The following is a 25,787-nucleotide window of genomic DNA, read 5'->3' as shown; positions in this document are numbered from 1 at the left end:
CTTGCTTGTAAATAGAGCTCAATAAAATTGTAACACCTGTTGTTCAATATCAAAACTTAGTGGAATAAAAATGGGTATTGTACCTTATTTCCACAATATTAACTGCTCTTAAAAATCTCTTTCACCAAGTTCATGCGTCATATCTTTTGTGTTGTGTTTATGATGTGTCCGAACCACCCCAGACCAACAGCCACAAATGTATAGGAGACTTGAATGCCACTGTGACACACATAACTGGCTTTATCTCTAAGTCAGTTTAGCCGTCTTGATTATTGGCATTTGCTGATTGACATTTAAAAAAAAAATGTATTCCCTGCTTGATCATAGATTCTCAGCAGCTAACAAAGAACGTGCATAAGCTGGTATGATGGACAGCAAGGATGTAAATTACTGCACCAGCTAAATGGCTGTGCCACTAATCAGGACAGCACAATAAAAACTGCTACAGTATTTTCACCACAGAATCCAGAACATCAAGCAATGGAGTACAATACACAGGTTAAATCGCAAAGCTAATTACTGAAGGCCTGTCTAAACAAATGAGCTTTTAAGTGTTTCCTAAAATGAACCAATGAAGTTTTGTTCTTGAGATTCTGAGGCAGAATGTTCCAGAAAAGATGACCGGCTACTCTGAACTAAATTAATTTAAATTAATTTAATTAATTTAATTTAGCCAAGTTCACAGGACTCGGCTAAGCAAATCAATTTAACAGATGGCGCACCTAGTAAACTCAGGAAAAATGATTGCACAGTTCGACAAGGCCAATAGATTTTCAGCACTTAATAGAAACAACTTGAATCCAATTTTCCATTCAATGGGTAGACGATTTAAGTTGGCTAAAATTGGTGTAATGTTCTGTAGTAAGTGACCCCGTGATTATACAAGCAGCAGCGTTTTGGATCAGCTGCAGAACTCTCAACATGCAGCCTGGCAGACCAAGTTATAAGGCAATATAATAGTCTGTTGGCAAGATTATTAGGGCTTGAACTACAGACCTCAAATTAGCTTTGTTTAGTAAGGACTAGAGATTCCACAAAAGACAGAGCTTCCAAAAAGAATAACTGCCGTAGCTACTTCTCCTTTGTATGGTTGGCAGTCTACACCCTCTTTGAAGATTACCAAGCTTCTAAAAGCCCAGGGTCATCAGTTCTTCTTTTAAATTAACAAGGTTTTTGTTTCCCCATTGAGTCCCATGACTTAAAGCTTGCATACCCTCTTCTAACCACGGTGGGATTTTCCTGCTTGCCCGCGGTACATGTCATTTGACCCCCTTCTCTAGAACTAACTAGTACCCATCAGAATTTATTCATCATAAAAATGTGTCTCTCACTCACAAGTGGCTCTGACACATTTTCCCCATGCAGTCATGGCTTTCACTAAAGTTAGTGAATTAAGGTTGCCTTATTATTTACCTGCTTGGTCCCCCTTTCGCAGCCTGATGTGAAACATGGCCATGTCGGGGCCCCTGTTTCAAAACTGAACTGTAATTTGTTAACCAATGTACACCACTGGTGTGACTGCATTTTCAATAAAAGTGTGTCTTTTTTAGATATATTGATCAGGTCTTTATATTATAATTCATTACAGGGCCAAAGTGAAAACCAATCGGGAACAATGGATCAGCATCCCTTTTTTTCATCAGAAAAATCTCTCTTAATTATCAGTGCTCTGTCTGGGTGTGACTAATAACTTGGGGGCCATTGTCAGAGACACTATGCTGGACTTTTGATCCAGCTTGACCGTTCTTATCATTTGAATACTAAAAGTCACCTCCCTAAGTAAGCTCCCTTACATGAATCAAAAAAAAAAAATATATATATATATATTAGTGAATGACAATTAACATATTTCAGAGCCCAAAGTGGACGCAAATACCTCTATTTTAAAAGGTTTCTAAAGAAAATGTTCCTCTGATTTTCACTGTCAATCCCTTAAAAGAAAAGAAAAAAAAGAGGATAAGAACATAAGAGCCATGCTGAGTCAGCCCAAAGGCCCATCGAGCCCAGCATCCTATCTCCGATAGTGGCCAATTCCGGTGTAGGTGAAGGAAGCATTGCCGGCCCGGCTCCTCTCATCTCCTCCTCGACGGAGTCCCTCTGACCCTGCCGTGCACCATTAGCCATCTCTTAACGTTAGCAGGAGTGCCCTTCTCTCCGCCGCCGCCGCCGGGCCTCAAAGCGTCACCCCCCCCCCCCCTCTCACAGGCCGCTACTCTGACTCCCACGGTGCTCGCCGGGCACCGCACTTCCGCTTTTTTCCTTCCGCCTCTGACGACAAAGCGATCGGAGAAACCTCGCGTGAGCATAGGAGAACCTATTAGGAGTCGGGGAGCGGTGAAGTTAGGCGTTCCGGCCGTCTCGCGATGCCGGTCCTCCCTCCCTCATTGGCTGTTGCCAGGGCAGGGCGCACGCGCAGGGACGGTTGCGGCAGGGGCGCTGGAGCGGCTGCAGGCAGCGTGACTGCAGTGCGGGTCAGTGAGCCTCCCCGAGAGGAGGCAGAGAAGGGTAATTAATGGCTGCTCTGTCCGTTTGTCCGCTTTCGTGTTCTGTGCCTAGATGGGTTGTAGGCTGTATCGGGGGGAGGGGGAAGAATGACTTGTTTATGGCCTGGCAGGGTCAGGGCTCCCTCTGGGTAGTGTTTCGGCGGTATCTTCTCGGGCTAGTGATGATGTGACAGAGTGGTGGCCATCCACATGGCTCCCTATTCCAATGTGAGCGAATGTTTCGATGCCAGTTTCTTAGACTCTGTATGTTGAGTCTGGGTCAGGGTTGAGTTGTTGCAGGGCATAGACCAATGTTGATTTAATTGTGGAGGGCTGGTATGGAATACTGTTGCCCTGAGGTGTGAACATCGATCGGACTGGGAGGAATTACAGTCTGAGAATGGCCTTGGTCATCATGATTTCACGCGGAGGGATAACAGCTTTTACTATGGTCTGACAGAGCCCAGTGAATTTGTTTTATTGAATCAGAGAAGGACGTGACAATGTATGTCAATTGGAGTGCAGGTAGGGTTGCCTACTTTTACATAGACCAGGACTAGACACTTGAGGACCGAGGTGGGGGAATGGTACCCCCTCATTTGCATACATTTTAGATCCTGCCAGTGAACTTCCTAAACAGTGTATCTATGTATCTGCAAAGCCACTGGGAGCTGAGGGCTGTGCTGTGTACCATCTCCTCTCCCTATGCTGTCCAGTCACAGCATGGGAAAGGAGACAGGGATGCAGCACAGCGCTCCTATGATAGGCTTCAACCTGCCTTTCTCTTCCTCCATCCAACCTGCAAAACCAGACATTTAGCATTTGGTCGGTACTTCTGACTGGGCACTGTTCAGAATGGCTGAAAACCTGGCTGTCTAGTCCAAAAGTGGACAGTTGGCAACCCTAAGTGCAGGGCAGTTAAATTGCTGAAAGGGACCTTATCTGGCTAAGTAAGAATGCAGAGCTGTTGCCCAGAGAACTCCCTGCAGTGATCTTATATGGTTGATTTTCAAAGCCATTTATGTATGTAAATAGCCCCCAAATATTTTGGGGCTCTGTGTGCATACAGTTATGAACATAACCAGATCACATGTATTTTTTTGCAACTACAAAAAGGCATTTTGGGGAGTGGAATTAGGGTGGAGTTACACTCTGAAAAGGAGGTATAACTTTATGCAAATTAGTCTGTGTTCCAGGCCAATCACTTGAGCAAAAAAATACTGGCTAACATCACCAATCACCAGTGTTTCCCAACCCTTGCCTAGAGGCATACCTAACCAGTTAGCTTTCCAGAGTATCCCTAATGAATATGCATGTGAGAGATTTGTATACACTGGGTCTCAATTTATGCAAATCTACCTCATTCATATTCATTGTGACAATCCTGAAAACTTAACTGGGTAGGTGTGCCTCCAGGCAAGGGTTGGGGAAACTGTCATATGCAGGTTGTATATGTATTTTAGCCCTACCTACACTTATAGAATTACCCTCTATGACAGGGTGACCAACTTTAGTCCTCAAGTGCTAGAAATAGGCCTAGTTTTCAGGATATCCACAATGAACATGCGTGAGCTGGATTTGCATGCCCTACCTCCATTGCATGCATATTTATTCCATGCATATACGTTGTAGATATCCTGAAATCCAGGCCAGTTTGGGGCTCTTGAGGACCAGAGTTGTTCAACCCTACTCTGATTTTAATCTCGAATGAAAGGTTGGCTGCAAGGGAAGCAGCATGCAACAAAGAAACCCTCTTAAGTTTGGCTTTTTTACACTGAGGAGTAATTGAAATCCTGAGTTGGGAAACTGGATTTCAAACTCCTGGATGTTTCAAAACTGCTAGAGTGAGTGGATCTAAGGAAATAATTAGTTTCGTACATGCTTTTTTAAAATTCTTTATTCTTAAAAAAAAAAAAATTAAACTTTGAAAACTTTATTGTAAAGATAACATCATTACAAATTAAGCAGAACAAGACAAAAGAACTGCAAAGTGTAACCAAACAATATATACTTCACATGTCACAGATACTTAATGATACGTCTTATCACAAATAAAAAGTACAATAAAGAAAATTAAATGAATAAACCCCGCTACATCAATATACCAATTGTTATGTAGTTTAACTAAGTTCCCCTATTGTTACAAAGTCTATGAACACTTTCCAAATACTCATCGCTCCAGGGTAACCATTTTTAATCTGATAGGTCAATTTTTCCATATCACTGAAACCAGCAATCTAGTGAAGGCCTAAAGGAGCCTTCCAGTGACCGGCATTATTTTTCCTAGCTGCCACTAGCTTATGATTAGCTAAATGTATACCTTTTTTTATTCAAGGAATACAAAGAATTCAAATTATACCCCAATAAAATAATAGCTAGCAAAATTGGGAGAGAAACGTTGGCATCATCAATTTACAAATCCAAGAAATGATCTCGGTCCAATGGATCTTAATCACAGGACAAGGCTACCAAATATGTATGTAGGTACTGTTTCACCACAACCTTGCTCACATATAGGAGAATTTTTAATCCCCATTTTATATAACCTATCGGGAGTATAATACTATCTATAAAGAATCTTGTATCCATTTTCTTTTATGTTAGCATGTATAGAATTTTCTTTGAGACGATTGTATATATCTAGCCAGTCAATCTCGGAAAAAGCAGAAACCTAAATCTTTCCCTCATAGTGATTTCAATTTATCCAATGCTTCCCCCTTCATAAGAAGAAGTAAGCTATATATTTTGGAAGTTAACTCTATATTGTCAAAATATATCTTTTTTTAAATGTTATATTTATGCAGTTTTACAATTTAACCAAGAAAAATATATTTCCTGACTGACAAAACAGCCTTTATGGCAAGAAAATATATTGTCATCAAATAATAAGAATAATCAATAATAGCAATCAAGCATTCAAATGCACTTTATTTCCTTTTTTAGTCACCTTCATAAGTCCAAAAACAGAAAAAGAACAAGGTATAAACCTATATGACTGACCGCCTAACCTTTACAGCAAGTTGAGATATAGAAATGCTAACTGATCTTTCTTAATACATTTCAAACGTTACATAGAATGGAGATGGCTCGAATCTCTTCATATTTGACTATATGTTTGGCAATCTCTGTTCTGTTGAACACAGAGTATTCTGCATAAAATGTTTAGTAGTGCTCCATATGCTATATCTTTACTAATAGCACTTGGAGGGCTCCTATCTAAGTTTTTACCTTGGTCAAAGTTGCCCAACAGCATCTGTAGTTCTCACATACTATTGTATGTTTACCACATATCCATTTCTTGGTACTAAAAGCCCCACAGATTTAGCTTTTAAGTTTTAATGTAATTGGGAATGATGAAGCTGAGACTTCAAAGATTGTGGTGCCCTCTTTGGTAAAACAGCTGCTGTATATTTAGAGAGTTAGATACATGGTCACATGATGCTATTTGACAAACAGAATGTTTTTTTTTTGCTTTTTCTCAGCCATATTGTCACTGATGTGATCTGCACCCCCCCCCCCCTTCCTTATTTTAACCCTTGACTATTTTCATAAAGTTGTTCTGAAGCCCTGTAACTTTAAGACTGGGGTATCAAGTGATTGAACTATCACTAGAAAAGGAATAGACTTCTTGTAAACTGCAGCTCCTCATTATGTCATAACTTATATGGTTCTGACACTGCCCCAGTCCCTCCCGAGTGCCTGTAGGCAGGCAAGAGCCAGGAGTGCAAAAGTGAACTTTCCAGGTTTGAGGTGACATCAGTTCTTTTTGACACTGCTACATCATTCCAAAAGTGCTTCACTTCCTCCATTGCTTTTTATGCATGGTGCACAACTATATTTCTAAAAGCCCTATTTCAGTGCTTCCCAACCTGTCCTGGAGACCCAGCAGTTTTCAGGATATCGACAATGACTCTGCATGAGATAAATTTGCATACCAATATATGAAAAGTTATATGCAAATAAACTCAGTATATGCAAATTTATCTCATGCATATTCATTGTTGATATCCTAAAAACCTAACTGGCAATGGGGTCCCCAGGACAGGTTTGGAAAGCCCTTCCCTGTTTGGTTGACGTACTTCAATTTTAACTGAATATGATGTTTTGCCACTCTTGTGATGACTGGCCTATTAATTGAATGAGATGTCTTAAAGAAAGTTCAGTTACTCAGCTGAATGCATTAGTATGATTTCTTTATCATGGATCTAATTTGCCTTGAAAACTCTACAGCTATAGTCGTCCCATGAGCCCTTTGCTTACTAGTTGTTTTGTTTCTTTGCATGCAGATTTCTTTAAAGCTGCCCTCCTTGGTTTGTTCTTGGCACTGGGCAGTACCTTGGGCTTCCAGGTGCCATGGTCATGAAAGCCTCGATGGAGGATGATTCAGGATGGGAACTCCCCATACCTGACAAAATGGAAAAGAGCAATGCAAACTGGATAGACATTACTCAGGATTTCAAAGAGGCCTGCGGAGGTAATGAAGTCTGAAGATGTAACTAAGGATAAAGCACCAGTCTCTACATTAAGATTTAATGTATATGGGCCAGGAATTCTTAACAACGCGTTAAATGCAGTAGGTGTTTTATAACAGACTAGTATATAATGGATATTCTGTTATAATGGCTTGTAAATTAGGAAGCTGATTAATTATGGCACTGGTATGCTAAATGTGTCTTAAAATACAGTGGCTCAAGGCATTGAAAAGAATGAACTCTTTAACTAATATTAATGTGCTGAGTTATATCTAAACAGGTACATAGCTTGCTACTGAACTCATTAGACATTAGCATACACTGTCCAATGGGCCCCAAAGCAGATGCTAAATTTAAAGCACTTTTTTAGCACTTTAAATTTAGCTTCTTTAAGGGGCTAATACAGTACTGCTAATACTAGTAGTTTATTCTTAAGTAAGCCATGTCCTCATCCTTCCCATTGACACACCTAGAAGTAAAAAAATACAAACCCCAAAACAAATTGTTCCCAGCTCCCTTTCATCTGCCCACTCTAAAATGAATGGCCATATACCCTTTTGGTTCACCCTGTCATCTAAAATGGATGACCAATATCCACGTTCCCTTATATAGTTTCCCTTTCCCCCCCTTGCCTGATGGATCCAAAACAGGACCTTCTTACCAGTGCAATGCAAAACAGGTGATCCATTCCCCAGATACAAAACAAATGAAGCTCCAGCCCTCAGTCTTCCTTTCTCACCTATCTGATACAAAACAAATGACCACACATCCCCATCCTCCCTCCCGCTTGCCTGATGGAGACCAAATGACCCCTTTGCCATGTTTCCTCTCTCACCTGCATAATATAATGCAAATGGATCCCTAACTCCCCTCCCACCCAACCAATCCAAAATAATTGAGCCCTGTACACCCCACAATCCCCCTTCTAACTTGTTCAGTACAAAAGAAATAACCTTGCCTAATAGAAAACAAATGACTCCCACCCCGCTTGATTGAAAAACTAATCAAGCCCTTCATCCCTTTTTTTTCTGCCTCCAAGTACCTCTCAAAAGTTCTTAATACTGAGCCAGCAGGAGGACACATCCTTCCTTTATACTGGTCTGGTGTACAGCAATTCTTTGGCCATGTCTGTTAGGGCCTTGGACATGTGTAGGGTGTATGCCTATGAAATGTCCTGAGGTTAGAAAATGCACATCTTTCTTCTAAAATTAAAAGAAGAAAATCCTTTTAGTTGTATTCCGCCATCTCTGAAACTCCATGAAACTCCCTAGAGCGCGTTGGTTTGTACCTTGTTGGACTGAGCTGTTTAGAAGCATGCTTGCCTTTCAAGCATTTTAAAAAGGTGAGCGAGGCTGAATCACCAACCTGCAGGGCTAGAGTAATCCTGGGTACCTAAAATTTGGCACGTAATGTTGCACAGCACTCAACAGGAACTGTTGCCACAAACGACCCAAGACCGCTTCAAAAGAAGACCCTTGGGCATGGAGGGGGAGGAGGGGTTGGATTTTGAAAAGGCTTTTTCTTATGTATATTGATAGGTAATTTCTGAACTAATAGCCAAATTGAAATGTTGTAATACAGATTGGTTTTTAAAAACATGACTGAGACTATTTGATCTCTGTAAAATGCTGTGCAGTGGTTGAGAATATGCATACAAATCTTAAGGGGTCAGTACTGAAAGCAGTTTGTCTAGCTAAGTTTGGACTTACCTGGACAAATGGCAGGATTTAAAAATCCTGCTGGTATGACTGCCTTGACATAGCTGGATAAGTTGTTAATTGGCTAAAAACATATCTGGCTATATTAGCGGTGGTTCGGGGGCATTCTGGGCCAGGGTAGCGTTATCTGGCTAAGTTAGCCGGATAACTTTAGGACTGCCAGAGCAATCCTAAAGTTGGCCAGATAAACCTAACCAGGCTAACTTTTTTTTTGTTTTGTATAATAGTTTTATTATGATTATAATTGGAAAAATTGCAATAACAGAGCTGTAATATGTCTGCAAAATACAAGAAACATTTCCCTTAACCCCACCCTTCCCTTACCACTGCCCTGAGCTACATGGATTTCAATTCCAATTCAGTATATAAGTGCTCTAAACAATCAGGTTAGTTATTGAAATTAAATGTCAAGTATTGCCCTTCCTGTCTTGGGATTTTATATATATATATCACAATATAGCATACTGCACATACCAGAAGAATAATAATGATGAGAGTCCCATTATAGCATTATGTTCCTATGGGAGAGGATGAATAACTTTTAACTTATCTTGACACGTAGTTCCATTGGTAGTGTGAGCAAGAAACCTTGCCATATTTACTGCTGAAAATATTGCTTCTTGTCCAATTTATCACCTATCGATCTGTGTTCCAGCAAGTATGATTTCAACATAGATGATCTCCCAAGTGGCAAAAGCCAAACTCGTTATATCTAGCCAATGGGACATAAATTGTCGCAGGGTTACCTTCCCACAAAAAACACATAGCAGTTATGTTTGTACCACATAGCAATTTCGAGGCAACTACCCACCCGAAACCAACCCCATCCCCCATTCCAATAAAACAAATATAAGATGGAGTTTACATCTGTATCATCTCCCATCCCATAAACTCCCAAAACACCAACTTGGGTATGCTCTCTTCACTTACAGGCCGATACAGTAAGGATGCGTTAGAGTGCGGCAGTGCCGGGCGCACCCTTGTTTGCCGCACGCACAGTCCGGATCACATACCGCTCGATACAGTATTTAAATTGCATGCAAATGCAAGCCGCGTCCAAAGCGCGTCCATGAAGCGCAATTCATTTTACTGTATAGAGCGCTATATAGCGCCTATACAGTATCCTGGGTGCGCTGGTACCTGTCATTTCAAATTTGAAATGACCTGAGCGCCTGGATGGTCGTCCGAGGTCACGGCGTGCGCTTATGCGCCTTTGCTGCCTTGAGTGCCCAAATTGGACGTGCGTTCATGCACCTTCGACAGTGGGGCTGCTGGAAGCCGCTTTCGCTGCTGGCTGCCCCCGGGAGGCAGGGGAGCCGCGGTGGGCGCCTCGGGAGGAGGGGAGAGAGGACTGGGGCTACTGGAAGCATGCAGTAAGTTTACTTTTGTTACAATTTCTATTTGCTTTAATAACATGTCGAGTCGATTTTCACCCTGCGCCTTGCTTCGGGAGGGGGGGAGAGAGGACTGGCAATCCCCGATGCCAGAGCGTAGGAGAACCAGGCCACACCATGTTACTCGCTTGCTCCAACCCACCCACTTATTTGACCGGAGCCTGCCTATTGCTGTCACATCCCTCTAACGCCAGGGTCAGGGTAGGCGGTAAATTAGCGGGTTAAACACGCGGCAAAACAGTTGGTTAAAAAGGCGATAATCGGGCCGCAAGTATGGGAGGGAATAGCTAATCCGATCGTTTACATATCATATACATGCCATGGGCGGAAAGGGATACGCGTCGATTTAAAGAAGCAGTAAGGATTGGTAAAAACGGATAGTGAATCGCAGGTTAGACTTACGCGGCCAAATTGTGGGTACAAAGCGGGTTAGAAACAGGGTAACCGCGGCCGCGCTTTACTGTATCGGCCTGCTAGAGAGTAGAAAGGTCACAATTTCTGGAGCGGGTGTCATACTACCGTTTTGTCTCTGCAAAATAATTGAACTAACACTGCAGGAAGTAAAACAAACAGTAAACTTAGTCCAGTACAGACTTGTCTATGATAAGAAAACTGCAGTGTTAACCATCCATGCAAAGAAATTAAACCTTAAGCCAATCCACAAGCCTCTGGGTAAGGCTGGAGATCACAACTAATAATTTCAAAATTGAAATTGCTGGTTTGGAATAAAAAAAAAAAAAAAAAAAAGAATAAAGTTGTTATCCAGATGCAACGGCTTCATGTGTTGAGTGAACCCACAAATCGTTTAGCTGCATCAGCTTTCTCAAAAAACTATTTTCTATCATGCCAGATGTGCAACTGCGCTGGATATTGCAAGGCAAAATAATTTTCATTGCCACCAGAGACGACCAAATTGATTGATTGCCTTACTGCACTGACTGCTTTTTGCGATAGGCCTGCCTTTATTTGTTGCTTCTGAGCAAAATTAAATATTCATGCAATCATTATTCGCAGAGGTTTTTCATTCGCCTTGTTTGGACCCAGTCTGTGTGCCCTTTCGATCATAATCGGCATAGTGGTATCTGGCAGATCTAAAGCTTCTGGCAGCCAATCAGTTAGGATTGCCACCAACTTCTGCTCCTCAATGGATTCTGCGAACTCTACAAATCTGAGTTTCCTAGCGTGTAATCAGATGACTCGGGACCAATGAGTTTATGCTCCCCTGCCAGCAGATGGAGATGGAGTAAGCTGATGTCACAGTATATATAACCCTGGAGTGACCCCCAGCCTGCCAGTATTATCTGTCTCCAGCAGATGATGGACGTGCATCTCCCTGTGGGGATTGCTTTGAGCTTTTTGAAAGGAGAAATTTGAAATTCTAAATTCAGGAAAAGAAAGCCCTGCTCTCCTGCGGTGATACCTAAAGGTCCCTACTCCAGTTGAGAATTCCTGAGGTGATTTCCATGGTCCCTCAGAGGAGTGCCTTAGTCTGGTAGCTGGGATTCCTAGGGTGGACTTAGCTGCTAATTCAGCTGAAAGGCAGCAGGTGCAGGATGCCAAGTGTGGCGGTGATGGCAGATGCCCTCTCCCCCGGCAGCCGGAGACCATCTCTGTACTCAGCCGGTTAGCGCTGAGCTCAGGTAAAGCTTAAAAAGTTAAAAAAAAAAAAAAAAAAAAGGAAAAACTTCCTCTGGTCTCTGTTCTAGGTGTGCCATGCTGACATTTGTTCCTGCTGCCATTGGAGTTGGGGAACTGGGCAGCCTGGCGGATTGAGTGGCCCCCAGTGGGCTAGGTCCCACACTTATTCTTTTTTTCTTGCCCGCCATGTGGTAGGCCACAGCAGCCATTTTCACGCGCTCTTCTGCATATTCTGCCCTCTATAGGCCGTCAGTGTGCACAGTGTGTCGGCTCTGCGCGTGCATTGTGTGCTCGTTTTTTTCAGTGCGCTTTTACGCGCACAAATCTTTTTATGCTTAACTTGGCATACAGGTTGAGCGTGCACTTTGCTGCGCTTTCTTGTAGGTGCTAATTTTTTTTTTGGGCGCATTTCATTTTTGAGTGCGAGCCATTCCAATATGCTTTTACCGCAGTGATGGCACCGGTAAGCAAGAAGCCTAAGTGTCTTCCTATTTGTGTTGCCTGACATATTAGGTCTTCTCAGCCTGACCTGGCTTCTGACATGTGTCAGCGCTGCTCAGACACTCAGGGAGAGTTGTCTTTCTCGGATTTTGTTAAGCCTGGCTCTTGTTTGGGAGCGAGTTGGAGAAACTGGCCAGTAAGTGGGGTGAGTCTCCGGTGCCTTGGTTGCCGGAGGATAAGAAACAGTTACAGCACCCCTTTGGTATGAGGGGTCATTTCTGGGGTTCCAGGCATTAACATCTCTACAGAGGGACGACCTTTCAGTGGATTCTGCCTTTCGGTAGGTCTCGGTCCTTTCCTCCCCGGCAGCCCAAGAGAGGAGCGAGCTCGGGTGGCGGACCTTCCCGAACTTCCCAATGAAGGTTTACTGACCCACCTTCCTGAACAGGAAATAGGGGGACGTCTCTCTCTATTTTATTTGAGGTGGGTCAAGATCATGTCAGACCAGTGGGTCCTGGAGATGATGCACGAAATGTAAGCGCTGGAATTTCGCTGTCTTCCTCGGCATGTGTTCATGGTATCCCCTTGCCACTCCCCGCAGAAGACGCAGGCAGGTGGAGTTCACGCTTCAAAGGCTCCTTGGACTGAGGGCTGTGGTTCTGGTGCCCATGATTCAAAAAAATATGGGGTGATATTCCATTTATTTTGTTGTGCCCAAGAAGGAGGTCTCCTTTCATCACATCTTGAATCTCAAGAGGGTCAACCGTCACTTGAAGGTGACTCATTTTCGAATGGAGACCTTACGTTCTGTAATAATGCTGGTGCAGTCGGGGGAATTTCTGACCACCTTAGATCTGTCAGAGACTTACCTTCATATTCCCATCTGATTGGAACACCAAAGCTTTCTATGCTTTGTGGTGTTGGGGCGCCATTATCGGTTTCGGATGCTGCCTTTTGGTCTTGCCACTGCTCCCAGAACATTTTCCAAGATTATGATGGTGGTAGTGGTGGCCTTGCGAAAAGAAGGAATCCTGGTGCACCTGTATGTGGATGACTGGCTGATTTGAGCCAAGTCTCAAGAAGAGAGCTGCCTGGTGACAGATAAGGTGATCTCCTTATTGCAGGAGCTCAGTTGGGTGGTGAACCTGACCAAGAGCAATCTTCAACCATCCCTGTCGCTAGAGTATTTGGGGGTCTGGTTCGACATGGGACAGGACAGAGTTTTCCTCCTGGAAGTTTGGATCCAGAGGTTGATGTCTCAAATGCGTCAGTTGATGAACACCATACGCCCAAAGGTGTGGTCCTCCCTACAGGTAATCTGTTTGATGGCAGCTATCCTGGAAGTGGTGCCATAGGCAAGGGCGCATATGCATCCTCTTCAGCGCAGTCTGGTATCTCGTTGGAACCCGCAGTCTCAGGATTATGTGGTTTGCCTCCACTTGGTGATAGAAATCTGCTCCCACCTCCAGTTTTGCTTGCAGGAGGATCATCTGAGAAAGGGAGTTTCCTTGTCTTCTCTGGCCTGGTTGGTATTCACGACATGGAAGTCTCCATGGTTGGGATCTCACTATCTGGAGTTAACGGCCCAGGGGCACTGGAATGCCGAAGAGTCCCGCTGGAACATCAGTTGCCTGGAGGCCTGGGCAGTACTGCTAGCAGGCTTGCAGTTCAGCCACAGGCTGTGGAATCAAGCGATTATATTTATAAAGGCGGTATATAGACATTTTAAAATAAATAATAAATAAATAAATGTCGGACAATGCAACGATGGTGGCCTTATGTCAATCACCAGGGAAGAACCAAGAGCCAGCAAGTGTCGCAGGAAATAGATCAGCTGATGGAATGGGCGGAAGTTCATCTGCGGATGATCTCGGCCTCTCATATTGCAGGAAAAGACAACATAAGAGCGGACTTCTCAGCAATGAGAGTCTGGACCCAGGAGAGTGGGTGTTGACAGTCGAGGTGTTTCAGCTGATTGTGGATCGCTTGGGCCTTCCGTTCCTAGACCTGCTGGTGACTTCTCAAAATGTGAAGATTCCTCGCTTCTACAGTTGCAGGAGAGATTCGTGGTGCCTGGGAATATATGCTCTCATACAGGTCTGGTTGGAAGACAGATTGCTTTATGCCTTTCTTCAAGATCCTTGCTGGGCAGGATAATTTGCAAGATCGAAGACGATAAGGGCTAGTACTCCGGGTGGTGCCAGAGTGGCCCAAGCATCCGTGGTATGCGGATTTGCAACATCTCCTGGTGGAGGCCCCCCTTCGTCTTCCACCGCACATGGATCTGCTTCAGCAGGGGATGGTTCTTCACGAGGATCCAACTCTAATCTGTCTTATGGTTTGGCCCTTGAGAGGGCTCTCCTGTTAAAGCGTGATTATTTCTCTGCAGTGATTGCCACTTTAGTCCGTGCTCGCAAGTTCTCCACTTCCTTGGCTTATGTGCGGGTTTGGAGAGTTTTTGAGGCCTTGTGTGAGTAGCGGGGTGTTCTTCCTCATTGAGTTAAGATCCCTCTCATTCTGGATTTTTTTGCAGGATGGATTGAATAAAGGCTTTGCCCTTAATTTCTTGAAGATGCAGGTTGCGGCTCTTGCCTGTTTGAGATCTGGTGAATGGTGTTTCCTTGTCTCATCCTGACATGGCCCATTTCTTTGAAGGGAGTGAAGCACCTTAGGCCTCCCTTGAGGTTACTAGTTCCATTGTGGAGTCTTAATTTTGTGCTGGACTCTTTGGCGGGCCCTATGTTCCGACCACTTTCTTTCCTTTCCATATGGTTGTTGACTTTGAAGACTGTGTTCCTGGTTGCTATATCTTCTGCGCATCGGATTTCTGAGCTGCAGGCCTTGTCTTGCTGGGAGCCATTCCTTCGGGTCACTTCGGGGCCATTGCAGCTGCGTACTGTTCCATCCTTCTTGCCCAAGGTAGTCTCGGACTTTCATTTGAATCAGTCCATCTCCTTGCCATCCCTGGATTAGGTCAGGGATATGGAAAAGTTTCTCCTTTTGCCCTCCATGTATGTTAAGTGTCTTGTCGTGCGGTATCTGGATGTCTCGGAGTCTTTTCAAAAGACGAATCACCGGTTTGTTATCCATGTCAGGAGTAAGCAGAGTGCTCTGGCTTTGTGGGCTACTATAGCTTGTTGGATTAAGGAGGTGGTCATGGCCGCTTATGTGGATGCTGGAAAGCAGTTGCCTGCTTGGGTTAGGGCTCATTCCACTAGGGATCAGGTAGTGTCATGGGCAGAGGTTAGTCTGTTGTCTCCCGTCAATATCTGCTGAGCTGCGATGTGGTCCTCCTTAAACACTTTTTCCAGGTTTTATCGTCTGGATGTGTAGGCCTGGGAGGATGCAGCCTTTGCACATGTGGTGTTGACTAGACCGCGGACAGCCTCCCTCCCTTTTGGGGAATTGCTTTGGTACATTCCATTGGTCCTGAGTCCATCTGTTTACATGCTAGGAAATGGAGAAATTACTTACCTGATAATTTTGTTTTCCTTAGTGTAGACAGATGGACTCAGCTTCCCGCACTCAACTGCTGCATGAGCGTGTCAATAGGGCTCTGGGTCCCAAGGGATTACTGGTAAGTGTTCGTCCAGTCCCTAGCTTGGAGTGCCTAGAAACTTATGTGAGTTCAGTATTTATGGTTGATTGAGTAAAGTTCTGGTTATCTGTTCTTAATCATGTTTTTAATCAAATTGTTTGCTAGTCTGTCCACAGTTGCTTTTGAATAGAATACTAGCAGGTTGGGATTACTGCAGGTTTATATATATATATATATTGTGACATCACTACTGGTCTACACTAAGGAAAACAAAATTATCAGGAAACTAATTTCTCCAGTTGTTTCTCCTCGACCTATTTTCTGGGTCATCTTCTTTGTCTTCTAGTGTAGCTATTTGAGCAACTAATTTGTGTACTTGCCCTGTCGCTGCAAGCATATCGCCTTCAACAACTGCTAAGCGGCCTTCTATCGTGTCCATGCGAGGCCCGAGGTCAGGGAAAGATCCACAATTTGTTCTAATATAATATCAAATTTGCTTTTGGTCGCTGCCATCACAATATCAGAGACCGACATATCAGCTACACTTTTCTTATGGCCTGCAGATGGATCAGCAACCAAATTGTTCGGCACATGTCTTTCCTTTCTCTTTTTCTGTTAGTTTTGCTGGCATAGGCATCGGTGAACGTTGCATGAATTTTGTAATTGACATAAGAGGTCGTCTTACCTCCGCGAAGGTTTTATAAAAGCAAAGAACACACAGATAGAGAACGTTATTGAGAGGACTTCCGGAGCTCCAGTTAGCACATCTGCTCACTGCCACTGCATCACATGACCGGCTAACATTTAAAATAGCTGGGTATATTCAGTGGCATACCTGCACAACTGAATATCCAGTTAAGTTGGCTGAATAAGCATATCTGGTTAACGTTCCAGCCTCCCAACAGCTGAAAATGGACCCCAGGGACTTCAGAAGTGCTTTTTCTCGTATGGTGATGGAAACCCTCATTAAAAACTGGAATGACAATGTTGCTTAGTGATTTTAATTCTTAGTCTTTACTTGGCAGTAGTATGTTTTTGGTTTGTTTTTTTTTGTATTATTAAGAAAAATTATCAAGGACTCAAATCAAATTATGAGATGTGTGGGAATTTTCCCACAGATATGCAGGCAGAATTAGCCAGTCTGGGACATCCCTCCGAGGCAGAGCTTCTTAAAGATGCAGAACTTTGCTTTATGTGTGGCTGCGTGTCCTTTCCCACGCAGCTCCATCTTTCTCCTCAGTTTTTATTTTCTGCATTGCATGTGGATTTTCTCCATTGCACGTGGAACTTTTTCTCCTCACAGAGACTTTTTTTTTGGGAGTGACTGTTCTCGCTTCAAACGTTTCAAAATGCCTCCCAGATGGCCTGGTTTTAAGTTCTTCCGGTGCGGGAAAATCATGTCCGTCACGGACGAACATAATTACTGTTACATATGCCTGGGCCCGGAGCACGATCAGGCCTCCTGCAGAGTCTACAGCCATAAGTCCCCCCAGGCCCAGCGCCAACGTGATGCCAAAATAGTTTAGCTAAGAGAGGAGGACTCTGGGTCCTATGCTCCCTCATCAAAGCGCCTGTTGGCCCATTCTTCGTCTGGGCTCTGCTCAGATTGGCTTGAAAAATTTAAGAGGGCCTCCTTCTTGGGACCGCTGGATAAGCAGCCTGGACAGGTGGGTTAGCCCCCCACCGTGCCTCTGTGCCCCCTCAACCTGCAGATACGCAGAGCATCAGGAGATGCGCTGCCAAGAAATCCTGTGGCATCCAGCGTCGAGGCCTTGATGTAGCCGGTGAAGACGCCATTTCCTGCTGATGAGACGCACAAACCGAGGCACCATGCACGAGGTTCGCCATCGATGCACACATCGAAGCTGAAGCCCCTACGCAAGTAGGCATTGCAGCCTGGCACACTAACGCACCATCGCCTTGTGTTATCCGGTTTGACGTAGGAAGGTCCCTCGACACAAGTGTTGACGAAGGGATGAGTAGCATCGAAGTCCATGACGCAAAAAAGCGGCAAAGTCGCACCAGGAATGTCCGGACTTGAATTCCTTGACCGAGCAGCCTCCCAAGATGCCTCGTCAGGTCACAGACCCCCAGGTGGTTTTTTCCCAGAAGAATTGGTTGAGCTGGGGTTTTCTGATGTTTAACTTACCTCTGTGTACATGTCCATTGGTTTCTCAGAGTCTTTGAGGCGGGTCTATTCAGATCTGTCCTCTGTATCCAAGAGGAAGAGGTCTCCGCCACAGCTGCAGGAGCTCCTCCGGAAATTACATAGGAAGTCTTCCAAGATGGAGCGGTCGCAGCTCCAATCCAGAGGTCCTGACTCGGACATCTTGTTCACAGCCTTGCCCCCAGCTCCCCACCAAAGTTGAAGAGTCCTAGCCTCATAGGCAGTGTCACAGATTTCCCGGATTCTGTCAGAGTTCTTCACCTCTGTTGAGCATCAAGGGGGTAGCCTGTCTAACCTTACCCACATGCGTGGCCTTGCCCCAAATGGAGCCACCTTCCCCACAACGAGGAGACAGCAGCTCGGAGCCTCGACCTTGCAGCCCGCCCCCTCAGTCCTCTCCACAGCTGGACATCTCTCTGCAAATTTCACCACCTACTTCATTGGGTTCCTTGATGGGATACCCATCTGACCTGCCAGAGGAGCAGCCTGATCCATCTTCACCTCCGGAGGACCTTTGCTATTCTAAGTTTGTGGAAAAAGTGACTTAACATCGAAACAAAGAAGGTGCTGGACCCCTCAGGCTGAAGTATTGGGAATCCTGAAGCTTTTTGAAACTCCGGCTGAGCCTACCGCTTTGCTATCCCTCGTGGTTCTGGACTTGGTAATGACAAAGGCATGGGAGTCCCCCTTTTCTGGGCAAGCGACCTCACAGAAAACTGACCTAAAATTTAGAATGTGCCAGTCACTGTACTACAGCATACTCCAACCCCTCACGCCTCGGTGGTGGTCAAATCGGCCATAAAACGAGGCAAGAAGTCCTGTCTCCATTCAAATACCCCTCCGGGCTGCAACTGCAAATATTTAGATGACTTTGGCAAGAGAGCATTCCAAGCAGGCATGCTGAATGCAAAAATTCAACAGCATCAGTTCTACATTAGGCAATACCTATATGCGTGTCTGCAATCTTTGAAGCCCCACTTTGCAGCTGCTTCGCTGGATGCGGCTCCACCGCAGCAATTTCATGACCTGGAAGAGGGGCTGAGACACCCTTTGAGAACCATATATGAAGCCTTCGAGACGTCCACCTGGACTACAGCAGGGGTCATAGCCACCTGAAGGATGGCGTGGCTGCGAGCTTGCACCATTTGGGAGCACGTTCATGAAAAATTGGCTGATCTTCTGTGTCTCACGGATAACCTGTTTGGTGACAAGTTGCGGGAAACTATGGCTCAGTTAAGAGCAGAACATACACATCCCGATGCACCACTCATTCTGGCGCTACCTTTGTTTCTAAGTCAACAGGCACCATTATCAGTACAAATGTTCTACTCTTTGGCCTATTGTCTGCTCCAAGGGTCTTCACAAAGTGTTTAGTGATAGAAGTGGCCCACCTCAGAAAGAAGGAAATCCAGTATTTCCCTATCTGGACGATTGATAATGGCACTGCAACCAGCAGCTCTGCAGACTGGCTTGGAAACAACGATCCATTGCCTGAAGGTCCTATGTTTAATTATCAACTACAAAAATCTAGTCTCAAACCACATAGAATCTGCAGTTCATTGGAGCACGAATAAGTACAGTGCTAGGAAGGGTGTTCCTGCTGGTGGCCAGAGCTCATAATCTGCACACCCTGGCCATCCAACTAAAGGACTGTACTCACAACTCAGCCCGTCAGATCCTCACCCTGCTGGGCCACATGGGAGTAGCCATCCATGTAGTGCCACGCACCTGCTTGCACATATGACGCCTGCAGTGGGGGTTGAAGGTGCTGTCCAAATGAGTAAGTCTGACCCCAGTTATGAAGAGAATTGGAGTGGTGGTTGTGCCCCACAGTTCTAGCCAGCGGAGCACCGTTTTACCCCTCGGCTCATCAAGTGGTCCTTTCCATGGACGCCTCAAACAAGGGGTGGGGTGCCCATCTGGAACAGGTACAGATGCAGGGATTCTGGTCAAGCTGGGGGTAAGGCCAGCAGATAAACCTCTTGGAGCTCTGGGCAATAGGGAACACCGTATGCACGTTCGAGAAGTTCCTGTGGGGCGGACCGTCATGTTCCACACAGACAATCAGTTTGCTATGTTCTATATAAACAAGGAAGGAGGGTTCGGTTCCTGGACATTGATCAGGGAAGAGGTCTGCATCCTAGAATGGGCGGAGGAGCACTCCATCACCCTCCAAGTGACCTATCTGCCGGGGGTGAAAAACACCACCGCCGTCAGGCTAAGCAGGATATTCCATCTGCATGAATGGGAACTTCACCAGGACGTGGCGGACGAGCTGTTTGTGACGTGGGGCCTTCCATGCATGGACCTTTTTTTTCAAGGAATGCAACAGGAAGGTGGAGAAATTCTGCTCCATCTATCCCAGCAGGAAGCGACTTGCTCAGGATGTGTTGCTCATGGCATGGGCAGAGGGGCTCCTCTACGCTTAACCCCCAATCCCATTCATATCGAGAATAAGAACATAAGAAAATGCCATACTGGGTTACACCAAGGGTCCATCAAGCCCAGCATCCTGTTTCCAACAGTGGCCAATCCAGGTGCAGAAGTGTATTGCGGACATTGCAGACCGTGCAGACCTCGTTATCATAGCTCCAGCTTGGCCCAGGCAACCGTGGTACGTCTACCTAGTGCGACTTTATATCGCCCTCTATTCCCTGGGCCACAGAGTGGATCTCCTGACGCAGGACAATGGCACACTGTTTCACCCCCATGCATTCCTCGCTTCATCTCATTACATGGAGTTTGAAAGAACAGTATTAAACCACTTACACTTGCCAATTGAGATCCAGGAAGTCTTAGTGTCATCCAGGAAATCTTCTACCAGGAAAAATTATCAGGACAAGTGGCACCAATATTCGGCCTGGTGTAACAGCAGGGACATAGATTCCTTCTCTTGCGCCCGGGAGTTGTTGCTAGAATATCTCCATTCCCTATATCTAGTGGGACTGGTGACTGCTTCGGTGAGGGTCCACGTAAGTGCCATCGCGGCCTATCATCATGCTTGCAATGGCCTACCGGTGTCCAACCACCCACTAGTCTCCTGGTTCATGAAGGGGATATTTGCATTTAAAACCGCTGATGCTGAAACCATTGGTGCCATGGGACCTTAACCCAGTACTGTAGCAGCTTATGCTTCCCCGCTTCGAAGCACTGGAAGACAGCCATATGAGATTTCTCACATGGAAGGTATTGTTCTTGGTAGCCTTAACCTCGGCAAGAAGAGTCAGCGAGTTACAGGCACCCCTTACCTGCAATTTCACCACGACAAAGTGACTTTACAAATCTACCCCTCATTATTACCCAAGGTGGTTTCAGCTTTCCACATTAATCAAACCATCATATTGCCAACCTTCTTCCCGAAGCCACACAATAATGCCGGTGAGCAACGGCTCCACACACTGAATTGCAAGTGAGCCTTTGCATACTATAAGCGTAGAACGCATTCAGAAAACAGAGCTTCTCGGCTATTTATTTCCTTTAACCTGAATGCCTCGGGTCTCCCGGTTTCCAAACGGACTCTGTTGAATTGGATTTCACAGTGCATTTACTTCTGCTATCATAAAAGATTGGTGACCGTGCCTACTTTGCCAAAGGCGTCAGGTGATGGTGATGGCAGCTTCGGTGGTTTCCATAGATAGTAGGATGAATTAGCCATGCTGACCTGCCCACCTCTCCGGACAGTCTCCTGATTCATGCTTTGCAAAGATGCTTTGTCATAGACTGAGGAGAAAGATGGAGTCACACGAGAAAGGACGCGCAACCGCACACAGAGCAAAGCTCTGTCATGTTTAAGAAGCTCCACCTTGGCCGCTCTGGAGAGATGTCCCAGACAGCATGGCTAAACCTCCTATCTATGGAGAACACCATTTATGGTAAGCAAAGTTGCTTTTATTGTTTCTTCTGTTTTGTGTTTAGTTTTAACAATCATTATAATGTACTTCTCAGTGGGCAATTGGTTCCCGGGACAGTGGTACCATGTTGTAGTGGGAGAGCTTTGCCAAGGGGCTAGAGCAGAGCTTTCCAAACTTTTCATGTTGGTGACACACTTTTTAGACAAACATAATTTCACGACACGGTAATTCAGTCTACTAGTAAACCAGAGGTTAAAGGTTAAACGAACGAAACATATTTCGACAATTTATGTATGTTTCCTTAAATATATACATAAATAAAATGTTTCACGACACAACCTATCTCATGAAAACCTTAAATTTATATTAAAAATATATATTCCAAGATTCATGTTATTGTTATAATTTATGAGAAACAATAATAAAACAAATTGTCTGTCCCCCACACACTCATCTCTCTCCTCCCCCCAGCACATGTCTGGCCCCCACACACTCATATCTCTCCCCCTCAAGCACATGTCTGTCCCCCCAGCACGTTTGCCCCCCACTCACTCATCTCTCTCCCCCCAGCACATGTCTGGCCCCCACACTCATGTACCTCGTCTTTTTGATTGTTACCAGTTAAGTGCTTCACTCCCTTCCATGATCACCAGACACTGCTGCTTGCAGTCAGTACTCCTCATGGCCAGGCCTCATCGGCAGCAGCAGCCAATGCAAGGATGGCTGGGCTCGTTCCACCCACCAAGCCCCCCCAAAAAACGCGATTGACAGCAAAAATCACCCAATAATAAGCAACCCATAAACTGAAAAATAAAAGTGAATCTCTAGGAAAAAAAAGCCCAAACTCGCATCAGAGTTGACCGGGCTTGCGCGACACACCTGCACACTGCAGGCGACACACTAACATGTCCCGACACACAGTTTGGAAAGCTCTGGGCTAGAGCATAGCAGTATTTTTTCTGGTTAACAAGACCAAGTTATAAGACCAGTCAGTAAGATCCTATTCAGATGCCTTCTTTGCAGCACAAGTCACAAAAATACTCCTTACCTGAAATAGACCAGATTCTTTGCTTTTCACACCATTTTTTTCTGCTTTCTGTGTTTTAGTGGTGACAGTAATTCCTGAAACTATAATATGTAAACTAAGACCCAAGGAATGGATGCTTGTCTATTTTTGTTTTTGGCAGTTTAGCAATGGCATGTGGATTGCAGTAGCTTAGAATCCTTAGATTTAAACCCATCAAATTGTGAAACTAGGAGAAGTAGTAACTGCGTTCTTTCCTTTTGTTTTTAGAACTGAACTTGGGAGAACTTCTTCATGACAAGTTGTGAGTATGATCTTTTAAGCCTCACTTTTCTGGTTAGTGTTTGACAGTGCAGGTCATTCAGGGGGCAATTCTCCAACTGCCCAGATGGGTGCAATGTCCACATGTAAGTTTTGCCCACAGTCTTTGTACTGGTTTGGGAAGGGAAACTATTCAAGGGCTTGTGCTTTGAAAATCACTGCAGCTAGAACATGCAGAGGGTCGCTTGAAGCTGCCTTTGGTGCAGGGAGATGTTTGCTGAAAAGTCCGTGTATAGATTTAGAAAATGTTATCTGTGTGCCTGCTTTCCTGCCCTCATCCTAAGCGCTCCCGGGAATGCTCCTGCTCAGTGCAGTTAACACAAACACCTGGCAAAATGTGCAGAGTTTCCGCCACATTGAGGATGGCCAATTTTCAGATGGCAGACCAATGTGGGGAAAATGCTTTTTACATTCTTCATGGTGAAAAATGCTGTCTTTTTTCGTCTTAAATATTTAGTGTACTGTGTACATATCTAAAATGGACAGGAATAAATAATTTTTTAAATTTTTTGTTCTGTAATTTCCTAGCATGTAGCCAGATGGACTCAGACCAGTGGGTTATGTGCTCCTCTGCTAGCAGATGGGAGACGGAGTCAGATTTCAAAGCTAACGTCACCCTACTAGATATACCCCTGCACTGACCTCACTTCCCCAATTTCTCTTCGTCTCCTAGCAGATGCGGACACTATCCCACACACTAGCACAGTGTTAGGAAAATTACAAGAAGATAAATTTACCTTAAGAAGATAGAGCCCTGCTCTCCTGCGGTGATACCTAAGGGTCCCTCTCCCAGTTGAGAATTCCTGAGGTGATCTCAGATATCCCTCAGAGGTGTGCCTTGGTCCAGCAGCCAGTTCCAGTCGTGGACTTAGCCCCCAGAGTGGCTGAAAGGCAGCGGGTGCACATCCGAGTGCGGCGGTGAAAGTAAAACCCTCTCCCCCGGTATCTGGAGACCGACCGACCACAAGCGGTATGCACCGAGACCAGGTAAGAAGGAAACTTTAAATCCAGGTCTCCGGTCTCCAGAACTCGGATTGCCATACCAACACTTCTTCCAGCGAGTTAAAAGGGAGCACCGATCGGGTTGAGCAGCCTTGGTTGGGCTAGGCCCCGATCCGGTGCAAGGGTCCACACACGTGGAGACCCTCTGGGGGGGGGGCGCCATCTTCCCTTCTCGTCGGCGGTACGCGCAGGGCAATCCGGCGGCCGATGCACAAAACTTGTGCGCATCCCATACAGTCGCGCATGACTTTGAGCCGAGCGCACTCTGTGCGCATAATTACACCATGCGCATAACTACGGCCGCTCACAATACTCACGCAAAGTGAAGCTAATTACTTGTGTGCCTAGACATAGATTCAATGGCTCCGGCGTCCAAGAAGGCCAGAAGGCACTCTCTTTACACAACCTGCCACATAAGAGCCGCGCAACCTGAACTGGAGTCCTGCTTGTCAGCTTTGTGAAGAAGCCCAGGGGGGACCAAAACCTGGTCCTTCGCTATCTGAGGACGGGTCTGGAGCTACTATATACAATAGCTCCCTGGAACTATGCAACTCCGAGATGACTTCTCCACAGGAGGGCACCTCAGGGGCCCCTACTCCAACTCCCCCTGGGATTAACACGGACCCAGGGACCTTCTCTTGGTTAGAATTTTTCCAAGGGCTGCAAGCCTTTGTACAGGCGCAATCAGCCCTGGCTGCAACACAGGCTCAACCCCTGCTGGAAGCACAAAATCCTCCCGGCCTTACTCGAATGCCTCGCCTAACTAAGAGTCTCCTGGACAGGGACCCGGATACCTCCGATGATAATGACGTCTGCCTGGAAGAAGGAGAAATCCCTCCAGGCCTGGAACCATAACGAATCATGCTTCATTTCTTCCATAAGGATGAATTACCAGCCCTTGTTTCCCCAGACTCTGAAGACTCTGGATATTCCAGGCACGGATCCCATGGCAGAACCAAAGAAGAACCCCATTCTGGTGTCCCTTCGTAAAGCCTCTTGCTACTTCCCGATGATGGAAGTAATCCAGGATCTGTTCAACCTGGAGTGGAATGCCCCAGAGGCCAGCTTTAAAGGAGGTCGGGCCTTGGAAGCCTTATACCCTCTGGAACCAGCGGCCAAGGAATGCCTGCGCTTTCCAAAAGTCGATGCCATGGTCTGTGCTGTCTCAAAGTGCACAACCATTTCCATTGAGGGATGGGCTGCATTGAAGGACATCCAGGACAGAAGACTGGCGTCCATTCTTAGGCAGGTCTTCGATGCAACAGCAATGACACTGCAGATTGCTTCCTGATGCTTGCTCCTCGAGAGAGAGGCAAATAACTCCAGAACGTATACTGGCGAGATGATGGAACCTGCAGCAGCCTTCCTGACGGATGCAAGCTCAGACCTGGTGCGTATCACAGCCAGAAGACAGCTGTGGCTGCGGAATTGGACTGCTGACACAATCTTTAAAGCAAATTTCACAAGAATGCCCTTTAAAGGATCTCTCCTATTCAGAGGCGAATTGGAAAAGTTAGCCAGCAAGTGGGGCGAATCCCCATTGCCTCAGCTACCGGAAGACAGGCTCTCAATGCTTTAGACCCTACAGGAACTCACAGTTCCAAGCACCCCATCCTTCCGGAAGGTCCCAATCCTTTCAGAACCGGCAGACCAAGAGAGGAACAGGCCGGGGGGGGGGGGCAGGATCCAGCCGTGATTCCCAATGAGAAGGGGCCGATCCATCCATGGGAAGAGGAAA

General features: G+C 45.6%; 1 protein-coding gene across 5 annotated transcripts in view; it reads left to right on the top strand.

Moving 5' to 3' along the window:
* The first annotated feature begins 2,349 nt into the window (after window positions 1–2,349).
* NAA35 (N(alpha)-acetyltransferase 35, NatC auxiliary subunit) overlaps window positions 2,350–25,787 on the top strand; it is a 257,112-nt gene continuing 233,674 nt past the window's right edge. Inside the window, exons 1-3 of one of the 5 annotated variants that reach the window (XR_003858821.1) lie at window positions 2,350–2,505; window positions 6,770–6,957; window positions 22,997–23,030. Coding sequence is in view for 1 of the 5 variants with exons in the window: in XM_029617219.1 (XP_029473079.1) it covers window positions 6,837–6,957; window positions 22,997–23,030 (155 nt within the window). In the remaining 4 variants the exon portion in view is untranslated. Of the gene's footprint in view, window positions 2,506–6,769; window positions 7,057–22,996; window positions 23,031–25,787 lie in introns of those variants that run through there. The other 4 variants (XM_029617219.1, XM_029617242.1, XM_029617227.1 and 1 more) reach the window with 4 other exon arrangements.

The sequence above is a fragment of the Rhinatrema bivittatum genome, chromosome 1 (assembly GCF_901001135.1).
Source record: "Rhinatrema bivittatum chromosome 1, aRhiBiv1.1, whole genome shotgun sequence".
In the NCBI taxonomy this organism is placed as follows: domain Eukaryota; kingdom Metazoa; phylum Chordata; class Amphibia; order Gymnophiona; family Rhinatrematidae; genus Rhinatrema; species Rhinatrema bivittatum.
This window is presented reverse-complemented; position numbering and strand designations above follow the sequence as displayed.